The sequence below is a fragment of the Lineus longissimus genome, chromosome 13 (assembly GCF_910592395.1).
Source record: "Lineus longissimus chromosome 13, tnLinLong1.2, whole genome shotgun sequence".
In the NCBI taxonomy this organism is placed as follows: domain Eukaryota; kingdom Metazoa; phylum Nemertea; class Pilidiophora; order Heteronemertea; family Lineidae; genus Lineus; species Lineus longissimus.
In genome coordinates, this window is record NC_088320.1 from 2,619,733 (window position 1) to 2,645,951 (window position 26,219).

Genomic DNA, 26,219 nt, shown 5'->3' on the forward strand with positions numbered 1-26,219 from the left:
TTTTTTATCATGTATACAGGTATTGCAGCTTTTCGTTGCGTATCAAGTTTTCTATTGTTTTACACGGCGTCGCAGAACTCAAACTGCTGCTTCAGAATTCGGTAGCCTTGTTCAGTTCTGATTTTATCGTCGTAATTTATCGTCGTGATGAGATTTTAACGTCGGGATGATCATCAAGTTTTGATGTTTTCACCAAGTTGTGATAGTCAAATTGTGATATCAAGGTCTGATTTAGGGTTATAACACATGCCCGATCTACCGTCGTTGTGCGTATATCCATGAAATGATACTTTAGGATCATTGACATTCACTGCCGGTACAAAGTCGGCATGGACTAAACGCGACGGACTGTGCTTGAATCTGACAGGGCACGCGTAATCGCAGGCGTTGTGAAATTCACTGCGAAATCACGTCAAATCGCATCCAGTGGAAATCTACCTGACATGGCGGAGGAAGCAGACGAATCGGTAGCGCGAATGCGGCGGCATTGGCAGGGGCTACTCCTTGAGGCAATACGACAGGGCGAGATCATGGACGTGTTGGAAGAATACCCGTCAGATATACCAACCTTTCTCAACCGAATGTTGGAGGAACCAAAGCAATCCTGTGCAGAATCTACTGCCAAGTCGTCTCCTGTTGATTTCGGGACACCGATTTTTTACGCGGCGATTTATGGCAACATCGAAGCGGTTCAAACGATGTACGAATACGGCGCGGACCTTTTCGCTAAAGAAAGAGGGATGAACATTGTTCACGCGTTATGTCTCGCTGCAGTTTATAGCCCAGAAAGAGAGCGTGGAATCTGTGATGTTTATGAAAAGATACTTGTAATATTAGAAACACCTTCAGAGAAGAAAAAGCTGCTGTACGCTGAAGACAAGGTTGGGCATCGTCCGCTGGATCTCGCCGCAAAACTCGGGACATTTCGCCTCCTATTGAGTATCTTAGAAACTGAAGACGTTTACAAATTCGTGGTTTCGGAGTCTCTGATGTCGCGGCGGATTCGTTACAATGTAGACGAGTATGACGTGTCAGACGCCCGGCGTTTCTTCCACCCTTTGAGCTATCTTGCCAATATTCACGATGGCGATTTGGACAAAGACGGTTGCGTGGAGGTCTTTCAGCATAAGCTGATTTCGACATGGGTCGCGACCAAGTTCCGCAACACTGTTCCAATACTGTGTGTTCCTATTATATGGCTGATAGCAATGGTACCAGCATTTCGTTACCTGGACCCCAATGTCACCAACAGCGCATGCGCGAACAAAACCAGTGCCAACGCCATGATTGATGACAAATCCAAGCACATTATATTTTACTCAACGATGGGAGGACACGTCTTAACTGTTGCCGCCTTTTGGGTTTATGCGTTTTGGTCGATGAGGCACGCACCGGCCAAATGCACATATTCTGGGCCAAAGGATTTAAGAAATTCGGCGGACCATCTGCATAACACCGAGTTTGCCTTCATAGAATTCATCAACTTTGTTCTTTGTATCGTTTACGTAGCAGCCGCGAATCCAGCAACACACCCAGGACACATCGGAGAAGGTTTCTTGATTGTGCGGCTTCTCATCCAGGTGACCACCTGGTGGATGCTGCTGTACTATTTCCAAGGTTTTCCACTGGTTGGCCATCTCGTTATTGGCATCTTTATTTGTATAAAGACCTTCCTGACTTTCTGCATAATATTTTTGCTGTTATTCTGCGCAACTGCCGAGGTGGTGAGCTCGGTCGCGGTGTATTACTGCGCCGAACATTTCGGTTTAAAGTTCATCGAAAGTTACTACTCAACTTTCCTAATGATGTTGAACATGCTAGATACGAAAATTGACAACACTCAACCACCGATTCCCGTGGTGATCGTACACATCTACGCAGTTTTATTTCTGGTGATTCTGCTGATGAATTTTCTGATCGCCATTTTGTCGGAGGAAGTTGGAAAGATTGAGAAAAGGAAACGCGCACTTCAGTTAGCTACCCGGATGAAAGTAATAACGGACTTCGATGCCATCACCATTACTGTCCAAAATGCATTCACAAATTTACAAAAGTGCTGTATGCGCCGACCTGGTGGCGAGAAGCAGCGTTGTATAATGGAATTTGACGAATATAAGTACTAGGTCATGGTTTCAGCTAGCCAAACTCTAGTGAAACCTTTACAGTTTTATTCATTTATGATAGTACAATGTATTGCTGAGCCGCGTTTGAACTTTGTAAACGGAGGAAACAAGGAAAGAGGCCTATCAGTGACGATTATTGACGTCGGACATTTTCATCCCTGTCATCTTGGTATGATGTTAGAAAGATGTACTAGATTTGTAGTTTTACTGGCATAAACATGGGAATGCATTATAGAAAAACTTAAATTTTTCGTCCGTGAGCAAAAGACGCCCGGGCTTGCCAATCAGTCCAAATTTTGCAGTTTTTAGATAGAACACTACATATTTTTTTCATAAGCTTCGGGCTTCGCTGATCAAAGAGAATTTCTGACATCTGCCAATCACAAATATACGCGCGCCCCCTGGTGAGAAGGACACTTCAACTGACACGTTAAGGGCTTAACAACAAGTGTCAGTTGGCTTAAGCAGATTAGCAAGTCACTTCGACCCTTGTTTTGGTCAAGTGACATTTTGAGTGGCTTGTTGACAATTTCTAACCGCAACTATTGACCTTAAAACAACCTCAAGTCGACATTTTCGTATTTCACTACCGCTTCCTAAGCCATCCAATGGTAACTCACAGAAACACACTCATCCACTCGATCCAACAAGTGGTCGTTGCCACAAGGTCGTAAAACGGCTGATTGGCACCAATGGCAAGCTGGAATTTAATTAAACAATTCATTACGGCGTTAATCAGCGGCGTTCACTAGCTGAGTAAGCGCGTAACCTGGCGTTGAGCCATCTTGAGGGCCCCTTATATATTGCGCCGAAATCGGGCTTATTCACCAATCCGAGGCAACCTCTTTGATGGTAAACAAACATCATCAGGCTTTGGAATTAGAAAATTGCAAATATTCGAAGAAAAGTGAGACGCAGGAACCTTGTCTTGATACCTGATCATTGCTACCGCCTTGTAAAATGGAAAACGGTGGTAAATTTCGGAGAAACGCTTGATGCATTATTTGTCAACACCTCTGGTATAAAGGTGTCGTCTGCTGGGCTTTCTGATCAAAGGATACGCAAACGGAACGCTTCGTGGCAACGCAGACTATATCTGATCACTGATAGCAGCTATTTTGAAAGGAACACTTGCTTGGGATTCTTTTTGCGAAAAAACCCTGCAGAGCAAGTCGACCAATGAGTGGCCTCTTGGGTTAAGGAATAGGAGCGACATCGAGAAGAAGCTCGGTCACCTGTTGATGCAGGACTAGATAACATCTAGTGGACAACAACAACCAAGTAATATGAAGGTAGGTAAAATGACATATTGGTATTTTTATTGCTTGTCCATTTTGACTAGAGTCACGTCCGTTCAGGCGACACAATTCATACGAGTTTTACCAACGGAGGTGGTAAAAAGCTGATGAAGAAGAACTCGTGCCAATCTGTCGTCGTTGTGTGTACATGTATATCCATCCTTAAACGATGGGGACTTCAGGGTCGATGTTCACCGACGGTAAGTCGGCGTGAAGAAACTCAACGGCGAGATTGCGCGAGTCAGCTTTCCATTGATGAGCCTGACAACGCCATTGCCTCTTTTCGCCGCCCGGTCCCAACATACACCGCTTGATAGATTTCCCCAAGTCCAAGGCCGGGTGATGCCAAATTGATTTGAGACTCCGCTCGTTCTTCTATGTTCAACATCATGCCAATCTACCGTCGTCGTGCGTTTATACCCATCCTACAATGAAAAGGAGGAGACGTTAGGATTGACATTCACTGCCGGTAAGTCGCTATGCTTCAACTTCATCATCGTATGTGACATCACAGCACCATTATTAAACTTTTTCAGATTTGGCAAACATCAGCAATTGATTTCTACTTCCGGTTACTGTTCCTGGTTGCCGGACTCAATCTCTGCAGAGCGAAATCTCCGTCCTCGAAATGTGACGTGAAATACTTGGAGAAAACCACGATACTGGACTGTCGGGACCGAGGTCACTCCCAGGTAGGTTGACTCGGAAAAAATGAGGTATAGTGTTGGCCAAACTGCATGGTTCTAGCGAGATTTGGTCAGCGCAGATTTGCTCATTAATCGCAGGGATGCGGCAGGGATGAAAAAGCCTTCCGAGGCCGTCCAAATAGTCTACCTTGAAGGGACGAAGCCCATCCACTGCGTCCGAAGTGTAGGATGACGCGATGATTTCGGATTTCTGACCGATCGCGAGGTGTATGTGTGACTCTGTTTTTCTCCCCATCATGTTACTGCTCCTTCTTTTAGCGTCCCCTGAAAAACTCTAGGATTCCAAAGCGTCTTTGAACACGAAGCCTTGGACATCGCAAAAAATGCTGGTATGCATATTTAGTTGAATGGAGTCCGTTTGTTGCAACATCTCAAACTTTTCCATTTTCATTCCAGGTTCCTCAGGTCAATGACATCCTGAGACGGAATATTGACGTCATCGACTTGTCGCACAACAACATCCGGACACTTCAAGATGGTGCATTCGCTCGTCTTCCACCGGCCAAGTCCATTCTTCTCGAAAACAACAAAATCATGGATGTGCTACCGGGAGCCTTTGCCGGTCGGGAAAATGTGATTGAGACCATCAATCTGTCGGGAAACAATCTGACGTGTTTTCCAGTGAAGGCTGTGTTTCAGTTGCGGACGTTGAAAAAGCTGTTTTTGAGCGGGAACAAAATAGTTTACAATCGCCAAGAAGACACAATGATTGCCGAACATGACCGAGGGTTGTGGCTGGAGGAGTTGTCGCTCGACAACAATCCCCTCGGAACATTCTACGACAATGGATACAAATTCGGCGTCGATTTGAAAATGCTGAACATAGCCAAGACAGGTATTCGCTCATTGCCATGGTTTGTGAAGGACTTGACCAATCTGCATTCATTAGACATTTCGGGAAACAGAATTCGGATTTCAAAGCGGAACGAAAATGCTATCAGCCAATTGCAGCGGTTGAGGATTCTGCGCATGGGCGATATGAAACTGAGGCAAGTACCCAGGTTACGTTTGCAAAATCTGAGAGAGTTCTATTTGGACCACAACAGGATTTTTCTGTTGCCAACGGGCGCATTTCAGGATCTCAACAATTTACAATCGCTCTCTTTGGATAAGAATAAATTTCGGACTATTTCCAATCATGCCTTTCTGGGCGTTGCAGACACGCTGGAAAAGGTTTCTCTGGCCGAATGCACACTATCCGAGTTCCCATCGGCCCTTGCTGGCTTGGCCAATCTCAAACGCTTAATTCTGTCTGACAATAGGTTATCAGAAATTCAGACGTCATTGTTGAAATATAAACAGAATTTAGAGGCGTTGTACCTGGACGATAATAGGTTCGAACATGTGCCCTATGGGATAAGAACCCTAAAACAATTAAAAGTACTAGGTTTCTCAAATAATGAAATCAGTGAAATTGATGTGAACATTTTCTACGAACTGGCAAATTTAGAGTATCTGCATTTCCAGGGCAACCAGATAACTTCTATGAATCCGGTGATTTTCACTGGATTGAATGGACCAATGAAATTAGACATTATGAGCAATCACGTGACCAACTTGGACATGTGTTTCCTGAGCACCAAAGTGGATCATCTATATATTCACGGGAATCCCGTGGTTTGCGATTGCGCCCTCTATTGGCTGTTCAAGGGGGACAAAATTGTTGATGACAGTTCACGTTGTCATGGTAACAACAAATATGCTGGATATACCTTTAAGGAAATGATCAGCAGAGTGGAGGAGAATGAATCGTGTTCCGAGTTTGACAAAGAAATGTACTTAGGATATTGCTGAGGTGATGCCAATCACTATTTTGAGAGATTTTGGTAAATCGTTTGTAATCATAAAGGAATAAAAAAGAAGAAGCCGCTAAAATACGTAACCAATTGCTTGAGAATCTTAAAAAGTACCGGCCGTTCGTAATTACCGGTGGCTCAGGAAAATAGAAATGCAGTATGTACGTACAGTGCTGTAGGACAGTGATCATTTATACACAGTGGCTGAAACTTGGAACTTGGTACTGTTAGTATTTGCATATATGTCTACACAACGGCAATGTACGTCAAACGCAATTCTTAGTGATACCTTTATGTTTATTTCTTTATGCTATGATATACAACAGAGTTGAAGAATAGCTTTATCGACGGCCGGAATGTCGTCGCCTGGGCGAATATCTCCACATGCTTGTGAATTTAAAGCAAAAATGTGCTCGCTTTTTTAATAGTCTGGATACATGTATTAAATGCAACTGTAGGAAAACGTCGTTTCTCTTGTTCATTCCGACTGAGATTACCGGCACAGAGATGAGCAAATCCCAGGAAGTCGCTATTGAGAGACTTTTTGCCAGTGTGGAGAAGGTTTCACCACTATAAACTCTGTTATTGAGCTTCCCAATATCGGTTTCATGCTGAAACTACCAGTACTGCTTCCGATCCGACCGCCAGCACAGTACCACCATGCAGTGGCAATTGAAGTCCCAACTTCAATCGGCCCTGTCCACTCAGGGTGTTCATTTTATGTTCGTCATGTCGTCAGCAGCCTCTCGGCATGAAGGTTGGTGCGACCGATATTTCAGCGTACTCCATCCTCGCCATACAAAAGGTTTCAATGCATTCCGCCTCTCGATGACGCAGGAATGGAAAACCCTGAATCTCAGGATGTAAATAGACACTCTCATCGGAGAGCTAGCTAGTAATAGCGAATACCAATGTCACAGGTCTTAGTATTATCATGTGCAGATTGGTATCATCAGTATAAAGTTGATATTCCTCAGCATGCTGTTCTTTTGGTGAGATAGTTCAAAGTGGCCCAAGGCTAAAAAGATTGATAAGGCGCGCATGACATTGATTTGCGTTGTTTTTATGTCAAGAGGTTGTGACCAAATCACTTATACATAGGTCTATCAATAGCAACACTGTGTCGTAGACCTCTCCCAGGAAATGGCGATATTCATGTTATTCGTCTTTTTGGTGCTTGCCTCGGGTAGGTCGATTCTCTATTCATCGTGTCTCTCGGCGAATCCACAAAACAGATAAGTGACAATCATCACCCCCCCCCCCCCCCCCCCCCAGCTTCCCATGCGTCGTATTGAAGATCCCTTATTTCAGAAAGTTGTGTCGTTGTCCGCAATCGTAGGACATTCTCTGGATACGGAGACACCAATTTTTATCGGGCCCTTAACACAGGACCAAACCGATCCAAACCGATGCGCAGTTCAACTGGAAATAATTTGAGTTCAGTTGAAATAGTAAGCCGGGCAATATTGTGACCTTAAGTGTACGGTGAAAGTTAAAACTTTGCTCAGTTTTTGTTTCAGAGATCAGCTCGTTGTAAGTTTATGTTGACTTCTCTTTCAGCAGCAGAGTGTTTACAGTTTAGCGGAAACAGTTACCGGTTTTATCCCGGCCCGTCCACTTGGAAAGATGCCACATCAGTCTGCCTCAGTACTAATGGGTCCTTGCTCAATTTCAAGACGGCGGCCGAACAAGATTTCATTGAGGGGATATTGAAGAAACAGAATGTTAAGGAGGTGTGGACTGCGGGACATTTCGCCAATGCATTTTGGCATTGGAGTCGAAGTGAGTTGCGGCTTCGACTTCCGGTGTGAGCGGAAAGATCCATCCTCATTGCGCATGACCGGAACCCTAACTACCATATACTGATGCCGTTGTTCTGGCCCTATACTTGCATTGCTTTCCATACCAAAATATGGTCATTAATTATCAAAAGAAATTTGGGCTTGAAAGAAAGACCACAAACCGAAAATCGCCGAATCAAACCTCTTTTACAATTCAGGATTTCCAAGAGTAGCAATTAGTGAGACTTCGGATTGAATGGTCCAATAAAAATGGGTTAGGGTAACTTGTTTCAAGTTTTGAGATTCTCCTCTTTTCTTTCCAGATCTGTGGGGTCTAAAAGGACAGGGGTGTTACGATGACGACTGCGGGGTCTGTTATTTTGACAGACATGATTTGGATGCCGCACAGGCCCCATCACAGTCTTTCATGAGTGTGGAGTTCTGCACTACGTTCTGCAGAAAAAAGAAGTATGATTACTGTGGACTACAGGTAGGCCCTACTCCATTTTACGTCAGGGACTAGGTAATTGGAGCCCGACACCGCCCGGGGCGCTGCAGTTGCTTTCTGATCAGTTGAGCGACCATCTCAATCTCTAATAACGACGAGGAACGGGGGAACTCTGTGACGGAGATTGATTTCGGAGCTAATGCAGTTGCTGTAAAAATGATCGAAAATCTAATACGAGTAAGATATTTCGAAAGTTCGGCAAAACCTTTTGAAAAAGATGTGATATCATTTCAGTCCGGCTCTATTTGTTACTGTGGTGGTAACGGTGCTACATTCGGGAAGAGGGGACCAGCCTCCGGGTGTAACCAGCCCTGCTTTAATAACGCTGCCTACATGTGCGGAGGGGCTGCCAAGAACTCCATTTACTCGACAAGAGGTACTGAATATGTCCCAAGTTCGCTCCTCATATATTTCCAGTTAATAGCCTGGCCGTGCATTTCCATGCATTTCCAGCAGTTTCAATATACATCCTGCTGAAGGAGCCAAGGTTTATTCTAACCGTGGCACTTTTCTCCTGGCATTTAATAAAGATAATATGGGACTTGTCGCCAACGTTAGTGATGTATAACCTCGAACTCGGGTCCATGCGCCGATTCGAACTAACCTCCGGCGTGGCCCACCCCGGTCGATTGCCTGGCATCGGAGTGAACATCAGTTGGTAAAGTTCGGGTTCAGGGGACTATGTCCATCCATATTATTTGCCCAGGCCTTCCCTTTCTGGATGTCATTATCAAACGCCAGTAGCTCATAAACTCACAGGGCAGCCAATTCGCCTTCCTATTTATACTTCCTTCATGGGATGTGGAGGGACAAAGGCCGGTCCACTACGTCCAAAGTGTAGTAGCTGACTGTACCCCCCTTCTCCTGCAGAGAATGCCTATTCCGCTTGGTGGAACTACCACCCTGAGAGCACGCGTAAGCAGTGCGCTGCCATGACGTCGGAACACGAGTACCAGTGGTTGGAAGATAACTGCTTCACGCAGAAAGCATACATTTGCCAACAGGATAGTAAGTTATAATGAAAACGACACCTTTTTCAAGCAGTATATGTCAGTAGTAGAGTGAAGTATCCTCTGAGTTTGAGAGCCTTCCCTTGATAGCTTTCGTATGTTCGTATACATACCGCCAACTTGGTCACTATACGTCGGCAGCAGAGGATGATAGCTGCACTCCATACCACATCGGGACGTTAAATCTGTACAGAGTATTCGGGCAACTACAACGGATTTCTTCCAACTATCTACGCTGAAGTCTTCAGCATCTTTTAAAGCCACAAGCTATATAATGTATCATCAGCCGATGAAGTAGCCAGCTGTGCATTTGTCATCTGATAAACGGCATGCACCCGATTCCTGTGAATCCAGTATTCAAACCAACTTTCTTTTAATACAGTGTTGAACGTTTCTGACGTCTGCCGCTTTCAAGCGCTCTCCTACCAGTTCTGCGTGAGCATCAGCAAGCCTGGCGAAACAGCCAATTGGTTCCAGGCCCGCGAGAAGTGCTCAACGCTTGGACCTGATGTTGACCTTGCGACGCTTGATCAGAAGCACAAGCAGAGAGCCATGAAGGACTATCTTGCCAAAACACTCGGCATAGCGAAAGACTTCTGGATCGGCGCAACGAGGAATCAGCTCCTGTGGAACCTTGACGGCAAGATGCACAAATGTAAGGGGGTCACTCATTCGTTTGCATGGGCCAAGAACTGTTGCAATCTCATTAAAAGTTACGGCCAGTGCAGAGAATCTATTTTCAATCCGGCAGGGCCGCTGAAACTCACACTCGGTCAACAGCCTTCGTCCTAAATCGAGCCATGTTCTGCAGTGGAATTTGTGGCTAAAGCTGCCTGCGACACCAGCAGGTTTGTCAAAGTTACGCTTGTTTCTGGAGGGGTTACATTGCTTGATACGGTGGCTATTGCGTATCCCGAGTTTTTAATGTCGCTGTTCCTCTACAGGTTGACATCTTAGCTTTCACTGACCTTATTTTCGCATATTTTAAGACTCTAAAGTCTACGTCTCCCGATTCGACAGTTCGTCTACCTTTGCTGAGCGTGGCAACCTTCTGTTTTACGAGACCAAGGATGGCTACAGGTTGAAGGACGCGAATGATGACGAAAAGGCTACTGCTGGTTTCGTATGTCAAAATGGTAAGCAAATGTAGGATGTGTGTGCAGTCGACGGCAAAATAGGTAACGCTCGATCATTTCACTTTCGTTCATTTTCATAAACTTTCGTGTAGGCTCCTTCGAATTGAATGATTCTATATACGATGTGTTCTCTAACGGCTTCTTTTCCGTATGGCAAAGTCCTCAAAAGATCGAATTCTATGATCAGCCGCAGTCTCGTCTACGTTCCAGATTTGCCAACAACCACCGCGTCACCGGCGACAACCTCGACGGTATCTCCAAGAGCTATTGTCACATCTGATCAACCTTTTATACCAACAACTGTTGAAACCACACCAACGACGACCACGACCATCGCCACGACAGAAGCGACCGAGGCTTCCACAACCTCACTGGGTAGTGGTAGGTGCCGACGTTCTCGTCTCAAACGTTGCTTCCTTGTTAAAAACACTTGAAAATCTTTCAACCGGAGATGCAATTTTGAAGTTGGCAGTATGTAGGCCTATATTTGCACCGACGTGACGTCATATGACTACTCTGCCCTTCATCGAATGTCGATCAAGGGCTCCAAGCTGATCCAAAAGATAGTCTTTCTGATTGGTTCACCTCTAAAATGACTTGTTTACTTCCAGGCTCAGGAAACGCAATGGGACAAGGCGGAGGTACCGCTGCTGATGACCACGTAATGCTGGCTGTTTACGTGGCGTGCGGAGGCGGGGTGCTTCTCATTGTTCTTGTGACCATAGCCATCGTAATTGCAAAGAAGAAGAGGTACAGATTTCCAATTCTAAGTGTTAAATGTACGACAACGAGTTTGAAACAGCTTTGAAACGTTCCTATTCGTCATTGGATGATATACTAGTGTATATACCTTTTAACATTTCGGCCTTTGACAATTTTGGCCCCGAAAAAAATCTGATGCTTTAATAATTCTGTTGTTAGAAGAACCAAAATAACTCAACGATTAAGTCTGGATTGAAATAATTTTGGATGATCTCTCTTGGCGAATGACTCGGATCCGTCTAGAGACTACCCTGTTGCATGTTACACCTCCCCCTTGTTACTTGCAGGAAGCCACCGGCGGAGAAGATATTCAAAGTAAACTACGCACCGAGCATTCAGGACTTGAACCGCAGGTCGACTAACATCGTAGATGGCAGTGTCACGATTCAGGCGGCGGAGAGCAACATTTACACCGACCCTGCAACCATCATGCAAAGTGGGGTCCAGGGGGCGCTGTATGATAACACCGACGACCACAAGAGGGAGCAGGTGACAAATAAAGCCCGGATGCGAGCTATCAAGGAGGGCATGTATGACGTCCCAAAGCCCCGGTTAAGTGCAATCCCGGCAGCACCAGAGCCTTCTGGGATTGACGACAGGAAACCGGCGCCACTCCCTGCCTGTCAAGCAATCAAGATGGATGAGTTAAACAAAGGTGTTGACTCTACCAAGGATACTCAGCCAATCTACGCGATGGAGGACAACTCCACGGAGTATTCGTACGCGTATGGTGGTTTCATGGGGCCGTCTGAGCCCGAGGCGGGGAACGTGTCTGGTGGAAACACGTCGTACGAAAAACTAGTGAACTAGAAAGCATTTGTGAACTACAAACCATGTTGCCCCTCCCCCCGAGGGTTGTCTTACTATTTATCCCTCAAATTGGGCACTTGCTATCATTTGAAAAAATCCAACATTCCTCAGTCCCCGATTAAAACCTCCTTTTCCTTATACGTTTCCGTCTTGTTGCTCAGTTGGCAAATACAGAGACCAATGGCCAGTTGAGGAGATAAAACTGGGCAAGAATTGCAAAGATTTCGGCCCAGAGAGGGCGCACCTGAGAGAGAAAATGACGTTGACAGGCGTCGACGAGACATGTCGGCCAATACTTTGAAAGAAGTGCGGTATCGAGCTTTTAGGAGGGCCATCCAAATATCCAATTAATATACTGATCGATATAACCGTGCAGATAATGCATGCGGAAGGCTCACCAAAACAACATTGCCGATTATCAGACTCAATATTGTACGCAACCAAAATTTTAGCGCCTTTTTATTTTGCGACTCGCGAATATCTCTATGAAAAAGAGCTTTCTCGAGTTTTTTCTTTTTGGCAGATTACGAAATTTCTTCTGGTTTTAAAATCAAAAAGTATTTTGTCACGATTTCTATTGTCGCAAATCGAAGTTGTTCACGAAAATAAAACGCTCGGCGCGAAAATTATGGTCTACAGTACAGACAGTACAGGGTGTTGCACTGGAGGGTGTCTCTAATTTCAAATTAATCGATCATCATAGGCCTAATCGATGCTTCATACCATTCCAATGCATAGGAAGCAATTCTGTCCAGGTTATCATTACTGTTGTACATACTTTCTCTTGGAATATATACGACAAGAATCGAAACCAAAGTTCGGCCGGTGATCATGGCCAGCCTTATGATGAAATGCTGCAGATCTCATCGGAAAGAACAGTAGGCGGAATTGACTGCTGAGCAGGACTGATTTCGTTCAGAATACTCGAAGTCGGAGATTATAATTGAAGGAATTAGATGAACAAATGCTTGGACACGAATTCTGATCACTGTGAAATTTTTCGAGAGGGCCAATGACGTGTTCTCCGATATTATACCAGCGTGATGACAGGTCCATGCCGCCGGAAAGACAAATCTACAACATGAGATCGAGTCTTAGGCCGGGCTGGGTCGTTAGGCACTTCGTTTATGGAAAATGAAGACTATTTCAGCGGATCTATTCTCAGCGTCGTCCTAAGTGATTTGCCTCAAAATGGAGGAAGAAACGCGGCAAACAATTAATCCTGCCATTGGAGCAGACTATGGTTCAGTGTCGCCAAAACAAGATGGCGTTGATCAAGCAGACGGCAGAAGTGTTGACCCGGAAGTTGAGAAAAAGGACCAAAGTGGGGAGGCTGGGGGACACAAAGGGTGTAGCTGCTGCAAGAACTGTACTATCAATAGGCATATGTTCCCAGTAAAACTGTTTTATTTCTTTTTCTTTGGAGCCAGAGGAGCAGTGACGCCATATATGTCAATATATTTCAAACAGCTCGGCCTGAGTCCGGATCAAATTGGGTTAGTTTCCGGAATGAGGCCAATTGTGGGGTTTGCCAGCGGCCCCTTATGGGGTGCCCTCGCAGACAGATATAAAATTCGTAAGATGTGTTTGATTCTCTCTATGATAGGGTGGTTGTTTTTCACTCTGGGGTTAGGGTTCGTCAAACAACCGGAAAAAATAAAGGTATGCCCAAATGTTGTCAACGAAACTTTCCACCCTAATAAGCGTTCGATATCGAAGCCAGAGCAGAGTAGCATTGTGCACACGACATCCTATTCCCCAATTGGAATTCAGGGTTCCACCGCCAGTGGGCGTAAGCTACTCTACCACTTGTTTGAATCGACCTACATCCACCATTTCAAAGCTCGGAAGAACGGAACGGGTAAACCTCATCATCAGCTTCCCCGGCGGCGACACAAACATGACACTTATTACAAGAAAGAGATGCGAGAGAATCTGAGCTGGTTGTATGAATATTCATCCCAGTACAAAACTGTCATTTGGCTTTGTCTCCTCGTTGTCTTCGGAGAGCTGGTCCAGGCGCCAACCTCGGCCCTGGCTGATGCTGCCACGCTAGAAATGTTAGGAGAGAAGCATATCTCGAAGTATGGACATCAACGAGCCTGGGGTGCAGTCGGATTTGGATTTAGGTAAGTTCGTACGTGAGGTTGGTCATCGTCTCTTTCTGGACTGATGACTGGTCGTCCATCTACAGGTGGCCATGCTAAGATTTAATTTCTTCAAATCTCCAGCGCATTCGTGGTTGGTCTACTACTTTCCTACTCCCGTCAACATGTCAAGATCTGCGGCCTCCTTCTGGTGTTCAGCGACTACATGATAGTCTTCTATGTCTTCGTCGGTGGGATGACGGTCGCCTTCCTGTGTGGCTGCTCAATGGACTATAAATGTGTAAGTCAAATCTCTCTTGGTCATTGACCCTTTTGCAAAAGTGACAGTTGCTGTAAGTCTCCCAAACGTCCACAGAATTTTGTTCGGCGTATTCTTTCCGCGTTCATTTGTGTATATCATGCATGCAATACATGTGCAATGGCGGCCAATTACTGACAGAGAGAACATGCTTGAATGACATAATGTCTGCTTTGAAGAACGGTTCATGATGTGTTTCGATTCGCTGTATAATCACTCAAGTGCTTCACTTTTAAAATGGGGCTAACGTGGTGTATCTTTTTCAGCCCGAAGAGTCCGAAAGAGAAAATGTAGTTCTAGAAGAAGACATTGGGGAGCACAGCACGGGCGAAGTGTTCCGATTGTTCATGTCGATTCATTACGCTTCGTGGCTCAGTACCAGTTACTTTATGGGCGTATGCAATGGCGTCATCTGGGGCTTCCTGTACTGGCATCTAGAAAATCTAGGTAAATGACATAATTATTTCATGTTTGCTTAAAATTCCCGGCCGAAATAATCAATGTCCTATGCGTGAGATTGCGGAGTTTACTAAGCCGAGATCGACCTAGGTTCGATAGTTCCCCCGGAAGACTCAGCTTTGGGATGATGACAAAAGGGCTGTGAGAGAGGATCTGTACATGGAAGAGCGCTGTTTAAGAGACATTTGCTACTTTACCCTAAATGGTCACTGGTCATGAATCCGATTGAATTCAATGTATACTTTTATCATCATTCCCCGACCCGGGACCGAATTTCGTTTAACGGTATATAGCGAAGCGGATTCTTGCAATTTTCAGGGGCGACCCAGCTACTTCTGGGTGTGGTCAGCATCTCCACGTACGCCTGCGAGTTCACCATGTTCTTCTTCGTGGACAAGCTCATCAAGCCTTTTGGTTACATCGGGACGCTTTATCTCGCCTTGATATGTTATGCCATACGCTTCACCATCTACGCTGTGATAAAGAACCCATGGCTTGTCATACCAGCAGAGTTACTTCAAGGTAATCGCTTTAACACAAGGAGAAGTATTCAAGAGGTTGTATTCATCTGCAGATCTACGTTTAGAAGCACTGTCTACTGGATCAGACCTTTCATTTTAAAAGCACTTCTGTTTGACACGTAGCGGGCCGTTCAGGTCCGTGCGCAATACAACTAGAACCTTACCGCGCCCCCTCTACTCATTTCAGGCCTGACCTTTTCCTCAGTGTGGACATCTCTGACCCGCTACTCCTGCTCAGCGGTACCTCGGGCCTCCCTGGCTACCGTTCAGGGGATCCTCCACGGTGTCTACTGGGGTCTGGGAGCAGGCAGCGGGCATCTCGCCGGGGGTCTCTTCATTGACAACTTCGGGGCCGAGGCGACATTCTTCACCTTGGCCGCTGGCTGCATACTCACATTGGGTCTCTTTGGTATCGCGCAAAGGGTAAGTACACACAATTACCGGTACTGTTAATAACACATCGCCCCTCCCCAACGACCAGGTAAAAGCAATAGATAGTTGGTAGCAGGTTCAGTGAGTTTCGGGTGATATGCGACTTATAATCTGAGATAATCTGACCAATTTGTCTGTTGTTTTGCAGTTCAGCGAGAAACCGGCACCTCTAAAGGGTTCTTTAGAATATCACCAGGCGGCCGCAGGTCAGGAAAGATAAAACTAAATGACGTAGTTCACTCCTACGAGACCGTTTTGCACACTGACAGGCGTTTGATTTGAAGGAAGTTTTTGAGTCGGCAATGCTGAACTGACCGACGAGGCGAAACCGTGACGGTGAAGTGTTGTGGTGTGGAATCAGACCTTACTCGTGCTCATCCAGCCCCAACTAGTCCATGGTGATAGATGATGATTCGATTGAAACAAAACCCCGGATGCCCTTCAATCCAAAACGATAAACAGCACGCTGCATCATCTTATTTCAATAATTCCGGGCGAATCCAAGGAGGCTGGGAAGACAGGCAGGCGTAGTTAGCAACATCGGTACTTGACGCTTACCAATTTTCGAACCTCCTATATAGGAAACAACATCTATAAACAAAAAGCGAAGAATATGTTCGCTCGCTTCTTTATTCCTTTTGATGGTTTACATACGTAGTGCGACATGACGTCGTTAGGGATGTGATCTGGTGTGGTCCGGTCCAATCCGGTCCCGTGTAAACGGCCTTGCCACAAATTATTTCAATGAGTGACTGTATTGTTGCCCGTGTGTCAATGGGCTTAGAATGAATATCATCATAACACACCACAACATAACATCAACAGATCATACTTCTCCTAAACACAGCAATATTGATATATGGAAAGCTGATGAATCGCTCAATCCAATGACTGCATTTTCCCATGAATTGGACAGATAATTTTCACTTTGATGTTGCTGCTGGCTACCAGTTTCTATTGACGAAGTTTCAGCACACACTAGTTAGCTAACAACAGTGGAGAATAGAGAGTCGAGTACAACCCCAGAGAATAAAGGGGGATAAAGTCCATAGGGGGAACCCCTCGGGTCAAGACGGATATGATCTGAGAAGTGTAGTTCAATCAATATAGAACCAACTTAAACTGTCTTTATAATGGGCTGGAGCACCGAATTGACCTGACGCCTTTTTGTTAAATAGCATCGAATCCCCCTCTGGTTCCAGCTCCAGATTTGCGAACTTTATGTAGAGTTTTCACACTTGAATTGCTGTTTGTCTTAGTTGTTTTATTCGAACTATTCACACCCTTCCCTCTCCCAAGGGTTGACCGCAACAGCGTCCAGGTCCGCTTGTTGAAGGAGAAAGCAAGGGAGATGAAGACGCCAAGGGCGGAGTTGAGGATGGCGAAGATGTGCCAGATGACTACGCTGTCAACTAACTCGGTGAGGAAGCCGAAAAGCCAGGTGAAGCCCATCAGGAATGACAACTTTATGTACAAGACAAAGTCAGCTTTGCCATCATGCTTCGTGGCGACCTTTGAGACCCGTTTCGCTCTCGAGATGGAGACTGTGGTGATGATGAAGAGGATGAGGTTGGCAGCGATGATCAGACCAACTGGGAGGAAGAAAGCAAAGATGAGGCCTTTTCTCTCGGTGAACCAGCATGTTCCTTCCTGGCCCTGCCCGTGACCATATCCGACAGGGACATCAGAGAATTTATCGAGGAGAGTGCATATGAGGACGATAACTCCTGGCGCACCGTATGCGTAGCAGGAGGCTATTATGAGCCTGCGTTGTCCTCGATTTTTGACATTTAGGAATCCATGTGAGAAAGTCCAGGCCATGTTGAATGCAATTGCATTCATCCAGAAGAAGGTGGCAAGCCAGAAGTAATGTGTGACTATGGCTACAATGAAACAAGCGAGGCTGTCAGTTACAGTATCAATGGCCGTGATGTAGAGTAGCTGGGCTATGAACAGGACCGCACATAGGTTCGTCAACATCAGGCCTGGGAGGGTCCGGAGATCTTTTAGGAGGATATGAAGTAGAATGGTGAAGACCAGAAAGACTAGAGACAAAATGATCAAAACTAGAATCAGATCTGGGCTAACACCTTTTGTCCAGGGATTGCTCGAATTATGAAGCACACAGACGTAAACTTGGTTTCCAATTATGACAAAGGGTTCAGAGAGAGTCTGTCCTGTGCTTATATATTTATATGTCTGTGAACAGTTCTCGTAATGAAATGACGTCATGTTGTACGTCACAATGTCACAGTTATTGAATTTCACAGCAAACTTGTCACATGTTATGATATCAATGGAATCATTTGAAGACGTTTTCATGACGGCATCGTTGACATCGACCTCCTTACTTTTAAAGTATCTCTCGAGGGACTCGTTCAGAGGAATGGTGACCAGCAGCCCCTCATCACACACAACAGGCAGTTGGACCCCCTGACTGTAAACAGTATAACTCAGGTAAAATCTCCTTCGTGGGGTCGCTAACTGCTCCAATAAGTCAACCAACTTCCTGATATAGGCCATCTTCATGTTCTTCTCAGATTCGGCGAATGCCCGATAGAATTTTATGGAGATGACTGCATTCTTTCCTAACACAATTTCCTTTCCTCCTGCCATTTCTGATGTCCACATGTACCTGTCATCTAATTTCGCTGTAATATTTATATTTGCATCTAGCTTGGTTTCGCGTGGAACTCCTATTGCCAGCGCCGCTTGAAAGGCCTTATCAAGGAATCTTGGATCATTCAGTTCTTGATTGGCAAAAATAAGAGTTAGGGGAGACATTTGGATAACTTTCATGTCTACGGTCATGACAGTTTTGGGATCCAGAATTGAACTTGGTTGTGTCGCCCTCGGAAATGTGTAGCCATGGTCGAACGGATCGCGGATACACTGCCCCTCCCACTCAACGTGGCTAAGACCACATCTAAGGAGTGGCCTGCAGTCGTCACTGAGTTTATCATAGAGTTCACCAACTTTGCAACGTTTACGATATTCATCATCTGGTCCATTAGGGGTCATGAGCTTCACTATGGGATATTGTCTTTTAACATCGGGGGGCTTCTTCGAAGACCCGACAGGACAAACGAAATCCGAGTCAACGATACCGTTACACCGTGCACAGTACATATTCTTATAACGGTTTACTTTAAGGGTTGCAGGTGAATTTTTCAATCCACTGAATAAAATGGCGTAAACGTTGGCAGAGTATAACCGACATTTTCGTTCAATTTCTCTCTGTTCGGCCGACGTGGCGTTCAAGGAACAAGTGTAAATCAAATCATGGTCATCATTAGGCAACGCGGTAGATGTTTTGATCTTTGGTCCACAGCTCCTGATGAAGGGGGAGTGTTCATACTCGGCTGGGACAGAAGGCTTCAGTTGGCAAGCACTTCCAAACAGCTGTGTAGAGAACATATACGCTAAAATCATGCTGACATTAGGAGTTCCTTGGTGCATGTTATCACAATCCCTGAGAGACCAAAACTTCGCATCAGCAATTGGAACGTTGTGACATTGAGAACAGTAGATGTTGCGGAAGTGAACACCACGACTGGTCACAGGGACGAGCCTGTACAAAGAACCATTCTCCACTTCAGGGTATTCACACTCATCTGCAAAATGGCCAATGACACCTTTCGGGCAGCTACTGACCGTAATGTCAGAGGTTTTCTGATTGCAATTTATGAAATCCTTGAATGTTTCGATGTGATCAGCTTCCTTTGCAAAACGTCTATCACAATCTTCATATTCAAAGCAGCAGTCCTGGTTCTTCACACAAAATGCGTCACAGTAACACTTTCCTTCATCAAAAACACCGCACTGACTCTGATTACAGACGGGAGCCGAGCACGAGATGACAGTACCCTCAGTAGTGGTTTCCGTAGGGCTTGGGTTCCTGAGGCAGTATCTTGACAACTCCGGTGGGGGAAGAGGCCCTGGTTGCCCCCTACTCACATACACTTGGTCGTCCACAATGAGATATGGATCAAGTAAATAGCTACCAGTTTCCTTAAACCTTAAGAATCCACCGCAGCTCGACTTATGGAACGTCGTAAGATTATAAGCACGGACGTCACTGTCCTGGAAATTGATATCATATCTGTCGCATACCATCATATCTATAAAGCCATTTTTCACCCTCAATACGGTTTCATTATTGATATCCTTTCCTCTGAGGTATATGAATCTATGCATGGCATCATTGTGGGGGATGGCCACCAGAGAGTGTTCATTATTGCACGCTAAAGGTAGTCTCACACCCTGATTATAAATCGTATAATCCAGCTCGAACCTTTTCGGGGATTCAGCAAGCCTTTTCATATATTCTTCTATTCTTTTGATATACGTCAAATGGTAGTTCCTCTCCTTTGGATATGTGATATTTTGATAGAACGTTATCTTCAACGGAGTACCTTTTCCTAAAATAAGTTCTTCGCCGCCAAGGACTTTGGTTCTTTTTGTGTAACGATCGTCAAATGTGGCAGTAATGTTGACCTGGAATTCGTCTTGACCTGAACTGAGATCCAGCGCATCCTCGAAAAGCTTCCCGAAGAACCGCGAAGAACCGAACGATTCTTTATCACTGCGAAATAAAGTCAGGGGAGCTACAAGGACGAGATTCATGGCTATAGTTATCAGATTTCGAGGTCCCAGCTTTGAACTCCAAGGAATCAGCTGGGGCAGGGTGTAACCAATGTCAAGTGGGTCCCGGAAACATTCCCCATTCCACTGAACATGATGGATACCACATCTGATCAATGCCCGACACATTTTCGTAAGTTCATCAAAGATTTCCCTTTCGTTGCATATCGCAATCGGAGCAGGATTTTTTTGAATCGGTTTAATTGATACACCAAAATGGGGCCCGATGACAATGCCTTCGTTGATATCACCACCGTCCAGAATTTCGATTGGGCAAACAAGTGCCGTATCGTTTACCCCGTTGCATCGAGCGCAATACACATTTTTGTATCGTTGTAACTTAATGCCATTCGTACTGGCGACATGGGCGTAAACGAATGCATTATGAACATGACACTTTCTCTCAGCCTCATCCTCAAGGTCAGACGTGGCATTCCAAGGACATGCATCAATAAGTCCATGCTCATCATTAACAAGCACTGAAGCATTCTTAGGTCCACAGCTCCTGATGAAGAGGGAACGTTCATGCCCAAGAGGTACGGTTGGACTCCATTGACATCGCAAGCGAAACTGTTCCACAAACATGCGTTTCAAAATCATACCGACGTTCAGGGGAGCTTCGAAGATACTGAAGCAACCCTTCACTCTCCAGAAATGTGTGTCATCTATTGAGATATTATGACATTGTGAGCAGTAGATATTCCGGAAATGAACACCGCTACTGGAAACAGGGACGCGTTTGTACAGAGAATCATTTTTATTTCCGGTTGATGCGCACGCATCAGCGATGTACCCATTCGCATCATCAGGGCACTGACTCACAGTTATATTTTCGACGGGTCTGGTGCAATCAATGTAATTTTCAAATCTCCGTATAAACTCCGCGTTGGTCGTGTTCGTACAAAGTTTATACCCGATACAACAATCTCTGTGTTTCTCACAGAAAGCGTCACAATTACATCTAGGCCTTTCTCTTTTTATTGTAGAATCAGAAAGGCCACATTTGTATTCATTGCAGAAATTATCGTAGCAATAACTAACTGGACGAGAGTTGAACTGCCCATCGGAACTGTTCAAGAACTTCACTATCGGTGGGAAGAACATGGTCGGTATTATTGCTCTTGGCAACCGTTTGCTGCGGTCCTTGGAGCTTTCTGTTTGGCTGGATGGACATGGGCAGACATGGTGGTAGGCTGTACCCAAAATGGCAATGAAACCTGAAAATACATTCATTAGAGGTCAATAGTGAAGTGACTTTCATTACAATTACAGTATACTTAGTAAGCCCAAGGGAGCAAACCTACACTAGACCAGTACCGCTCAAATGAGTGATGATAGTCAAAAATTAGATAACAATAGTGACACCAATTGGAGCGAACTATTCCCGCCGAAGGGCCTTTATGTCGTGTCAGGATGAGTCAGAAGTAATTGGAGTTAAGACGATCTTTATGAACAAATATATTATTGATTCTCAAGGGCTTGAAGGTAACAACGATAGAGAGAAACCAATTCCGGAAGGGCCGTGGTGGGCCTTGAAGACACTAACAGCACACTTTACAGAGTACATATGCAAACGTGCCATAAAATAGTACCATGCTTCTTCGTCTTCTCTTAATCGGCATGGGTGGGTATGAAGGAATCAGATACCACACAAGAAAACAGAACTTACCGAAAAATATGGTTAGCCTCATCTTGATAAACTGTTAAATATGATCAAATTGCCACAAGTATCTTTCGATCAAAATGCCAATTCTCCTTCTGTGGTCGCTGTCTCCCCTACACATGGACAATTCTGGCAGATGCTGTCATGGATCATGGTCGGAACGATATATGACACTCCAATACGGCGGCGGGCTTTTAACATAGATATGCCTATTAAAGGAAGTGTGGCTCAAAATAATGCTGGGCACAGGGCAGCTTTTTTTATCGTTGCAGAAGTCCTCAACAGAGGGCGATTCCGAAATGCCTCTGAAAATGTTAAATGAGACTTAACCAAGTGTCTAAATTACAAACTGCACTTCGGGAAAGCGCGTTCCACGCAGGAAGTCCTCTTAATAGCGCCGACCCGGCGACACTCCTCCTTTAATGATTCACACAATAATTTCCCATTATCAGATGATGGACTATACATCGGTAGCCAGGCTAATGAAATTGATGCCGCACTTAGTTCTCCCAATATATAATCAAGGCTCTAATGGAGTTTTTCACTCTTAGTTGCCATTATGGTACTGTTTTGAGTGTATTTATGAAGGATCATTCTTTTCGGTTGTTTTTCTGTTGGCACATAATATTGTTTCGGTGTTTTTCAATATTTCAGATTCCGTTTTTACTTTTTTGTGAACTCGATCGAAAAACTACAGAACGTCATTGACCAACTCAGTGAACGAAACTCAACTCTCTCGAAACGAGACTCTCCATGATGGTGGCGATGCAAACATACTTGCTGAGACTGTGTCCCTCCACCCAGGTTACCCATAACTTCAGTGAGGATACTGATATTCTGATACTACTGTGTCATCCTTCAAAACCATCAACCAAGGGTCCCTTCTTCATGACGTAAAAAGACATGGTGGATAATACATGGATCCGTTGCCTGGCATGATGCTTGGCGTACGCGGGAAGAAGGTGTGTTGTGTCCTTTCATTCATACATGCCATTTGCGGATGGGATACAACCTAACCACACATTATTTGGGATTGACAAAGGTTCTGCTCTTTAAAAGGCACAAACTGACAAATCTTATCGCAGCTTTGGAGAATGCTTCGACGTTATCTGCGGGTCAAACTATGATCGAGATAGGCGTTGGCGTTTCAGGGGATTTGCGAAAACTCCCTCATGCAGATCATCCTTATTAGCGCCAACCGCGTACCGTTGCAATTGTAGAGGTTGTTTGCTTACTAATGGGGGCTAACGCTTTCGATCAATAACATTTCCTATCAACTGGACATCAAAAGGTTGTCCCAATAGACCAATAATAGGTTTAGAATCAACACTACGTATCAAGTTTCGAAAGCTCTCAATGTATATTTGATAATCGAAATCGATGCTTGGTCCATCAAGGGCAATGGATCACATGGTAAAATGATGACAAATATCACGATCTTATTTTTAATATCTTTATTGAACAATAAATTATTAGAGTAGAATTTACAACTTTTTTTCTGGGAGTTTCTACAGCCGGGGATAGAATGTTGGGGAACCAAGCATTCTATCACTCAATTTAACTGGAGCTATTATTGGCGGTCATGGCATCTAGTACAGAACCATTTATAGCATAAATATAGAAGGAATACTCTGATGGTGAACTTTCTGGGTTGTCCACATTGGCCACTGTGGCCATTTTGGTTCCTGTGTATGTACACGGTTGTAAAAGACATACACTCGGGTGTTTATTCAGGAGAACCGACAATGCAGAACATTGTGTACACCAGAAAACGCCTAATCCAGTTACGCAATACTGTGATCGCCACCAATCACCCATGGATTACCACGTTGGATTGCAAAGTAAGGAGGATTGTTCTCCCTTAACGTCACAGACCAACCCATAGGGGAGACAACTGAAGACTGTGCTTTTCACCCGGGCATATGGGTCAATGATGTAAAGCGCATGTGAGCAGATCATTACGGCCTGGAACGTGCGCTATATAAATGCATATTTACATTACATACATTACATTTCATTACAATACATAATCCGACAGAATACAATAGGCCCGGACACTTTTTCCAGGGGAAATTTTCTGCTTTCACACGAGAGTTTTCCCCCGACTCCCCTGAAGTATCGGCGATGATCTGTGACCTGATCATCCTGATTATGTTGATGTGATTGTGACAACGAAAGTGGTGCGACAACACACTTGGTCCTGATTGGTCTTCACAGGAACCGCTTGTTGACGACAAAGTCAAGACTCTTACTGGGCGTTACCTCATGCAGTTGAGTCCAATCCACTTAACACCACGTTAAAAGACATCATCAACGGGCTAATGCAATTTGAACGACCTGCACAGGAAGGACGTGTCAAATTTTGTCCTTGATTATGAACGGACACCAATGATGAAATGTACAAACAACCACTGATTGTGAAACTTTCAATCTAGCATTTGAAATGTTTAGGACAAATTCAAATGTTCAACTTGAACTGGTATCTTCATCTGTCGATATTTGATAATTACTAATAGGTTTTACCAGAGTATATTTCTATTAAAAAGCTATGAAGGTACTACATTTGTGAACAGGTGGCGCTCCAGTTTGGTAGGATTCGTATCCCAGTGTAGCAGAATGGAATGACCACTGGAAAACGTGTCCTTTCCTGGTTGGTGAAATATGGATATACGATCATATGCAACAAGTAGATCTGAGTCGTATTTGGTTACACAAGTTCTGCATCCTTCCTGCTTAAACTGGGCACTGTCACCTCGACGTTCTGAAGACTGGCACTCATTCTCGCTTTCACACCTCATGGGCCGAGGGGTCAGTCACCTCTGAAATCATGAGACAGATCAAGTTAAAGATTAAATTCAGGAACACATGTAAAGATCAAGATTTCCTTCCAATAAATTTTCAGCAAGACTTGCCTTTCACTTGGACAGTCGCAACGTGAATTAAGACTATAGAGACCTGCCACTTTAGTTTTCCTGGCAATATGGTCCATCAGAATAGCACCAGGTAGCATACTGATGCTGTCTTTATCATACCTTTAAAGGCAGTATGGCAAACTTCCATCTCCAATCACATCAAAGTATGTTGGATAAAACACCCACACAGGGTCTCCTAGTTATCATGATCATTATACATTATCAAATAATAACATCTCGCCTTCGTTTCGGTGAAACCGAGACTGAATTATTCACATTGTGTTCAACTGCGTTCATTTCGCAGTCAATTCATTAGTTACCAATGAATGCCTTAGAGGGGGCAGAATGGCACTGTTTAAACAAGAAGCCTCTCCAACAGCCTCAAAGAATATTGGATAGAACGTCACTGTACTGGGTCCCAATAATAAATATTGCCATAAAGGCATATGATATTGTTTTGGGACTTATGTAAGATTAGTTTTCTCCGTCAAACTAGACTGAAGAATTAACACCTTGTGTTTATAGGCTAACAAATGCAAACACTTCCAAGTGAACCCCCTACAAGAGAAGAGTGGCTCTTTTTCTCTCCGACTTTGACACCCTACTGCGAACATATCAATAGATCAGCCAGCGGTCCTTGGTGTCGCCGCGTGGGTTACGTCCAGTGAAATTGTTTGCAAAGGTCAGGGAACCACGATCTGACATCCATAACCAGCGTATCCCCTTTTCATGCCAGTTATAGTCGGGTGCTACACCACAGTCGGGATAGTGGACGCCAAATGAATGGTTGTTGAATTTAAAATCATGAAATCATGAGACAGATATAGTTAAAGGTCAAACTCAGGAATATCAAGATCAAGATTTCCTTTCAGTAAATTTTCAGCAAAACTTACCTTTCACTTGGACAATCGCAACTGGAATTAAGACTAAAGAGACCTGTCACTTACGTTTTCTTGGCAATATGGTCCATCAGAATAGCACCAGGTAGCATACTAATGCTGACTTTATTATACCTTTGAAGGCACATTGCCAAACTTCCATCTCCAATCACATCAACATATGTTGGATCAAACACCCACACAGGGTCTCCTAGTTATCATGATCATTATACATTATCAAATAATAACATGTCGCCTTCGTTTCGGTGAAACCGAGACTGAATTATTCACATTGTGTTCAACTGCGTTCATTTCGCAGTCAATTCATTAGTTACCGATGTATGCCTTAGAGGGGGCAGAATGGCACTGTTTA

The 26,219-nt window shown here is 44.5% G+C and overlaps 4 protein-coding genes across 5 annotated transcripts; 3 read left to right on the forward strand and 1 right to left on the reverse strand.

Moving 5' to 3' along the window:
- Positions 1 to 3,409: 3,409 nt before the first annotated feature.
- On the forward strand, positions 3,410 to 6,387 carry LOC135498335 (leucine-rich repeat-containing protein 15-like). Its single transcript, XM_064788589.1, has 3 exons — positions 3,410 to 3,415; positions 3,958 to 4,113; positions 4,525 to 6,387. Exons 1-3 carry the CDS (start codon positions 3,410 to 3,412, stop codon positions 5,920 to 5,922), a joined length of 1,560 nt encoding a protein of 519 aa, XP_064644659.1. The 3' UTR covers positions 5,923 to 6,387.
- A 626-nt stretch (positions 6,388 to 7,013) lies between these two features.
- LOC135497849 (uncharacterized) lies at positions 7,014 to 12,076 on the forward strand. Of its 2 annotated transcripts, none has more exons than XM_064787807.1 (10): positions 7,014 to 7,110; positions 7,485 to 7,706; positions 8,029 to 8,195; positions 8,448 to 8,589; positions 9,084 to 9,221; positions 9,606 to 9,878; positions 10,213 to 10,359; positions 10,570 to 10,740; positions 10,971 to 11,109; positions 11,409 to 12,070. In XM_064787807.1, exons 1-10 carry the CDS (start codon positions 7,068 to 7,070, stop codon positions 11,929 to 11,931), a joined length of 1,965 nt encoding a protein of 654 aa, XP_064643877.1. In that variant the 5' UTR covers positions 7,014 to 7,067; the 3' UTR covers positions 11,932 to 12,070. The 2 variants fall into 2 exon arrangements, with proteins under 2 accessions (XP_064643877.1, XP_064643878.1); XM_064787808.1 differs by having other exon boundaries at positions 7,016 to 7,110; positions 7,488 to 7,706; positions 11,409 to 12,076.
- Positions 12,077 to 13,094: 1,018 nt separating this feature from the next.
- On the forward strand, positions 13,095 to 16,312 carry LOC135498336 (major facilitator superfamily domain-containing protein 6-like). The gene is made up of 6 exons (XM_064788591.1): positions 13,095 to 14,060; positions 14,163 to 14,319; positions 14,601 to 14,784; positions 15,115 to 15,318; positions 15,505 to 15,740; positions 15,898 to 16,312. Exons 1-6 carry the CDS (start codon positions 13,123 to 13,125, stop codon positions 15,967 to 15,969), a joined length of 1,791 nt encoding a protein of 596 aa, XP_064644661.1. The 5' UTR covers positions 13,095 to 13,122; the 3' UTR covers positions 15,970 to 16,312.
- A 63-nt stretch (positions 16,313 to 16,375) lies between these two features.
- Positions 16,376 to 22,197, reverse strand: LOC135497848 (uncharacterized). The gene is made up of 2 exons (XM_064787806.1): positions 22,063 to 22,197; positions 16,376 to 21,610 (listed from the first exon to the last, which is right to left on the reverse strand). The coding sequence occupies exons 1-2, from the start codon at positions 22,082 to 22,084 to the stop codon at positions 16,920 to 16,922; spliced, it is 4,713 nt and encodes a 1,570-aa protein (XP_064643876.1). The 5' UTR covers positions 22,085 to 22,197; the 3' UTR covers positions 16,376 to 16,919.
- Between the last annotated feature and the right edge of the window lie 4,022 nt (positions 22,198 to 26,219).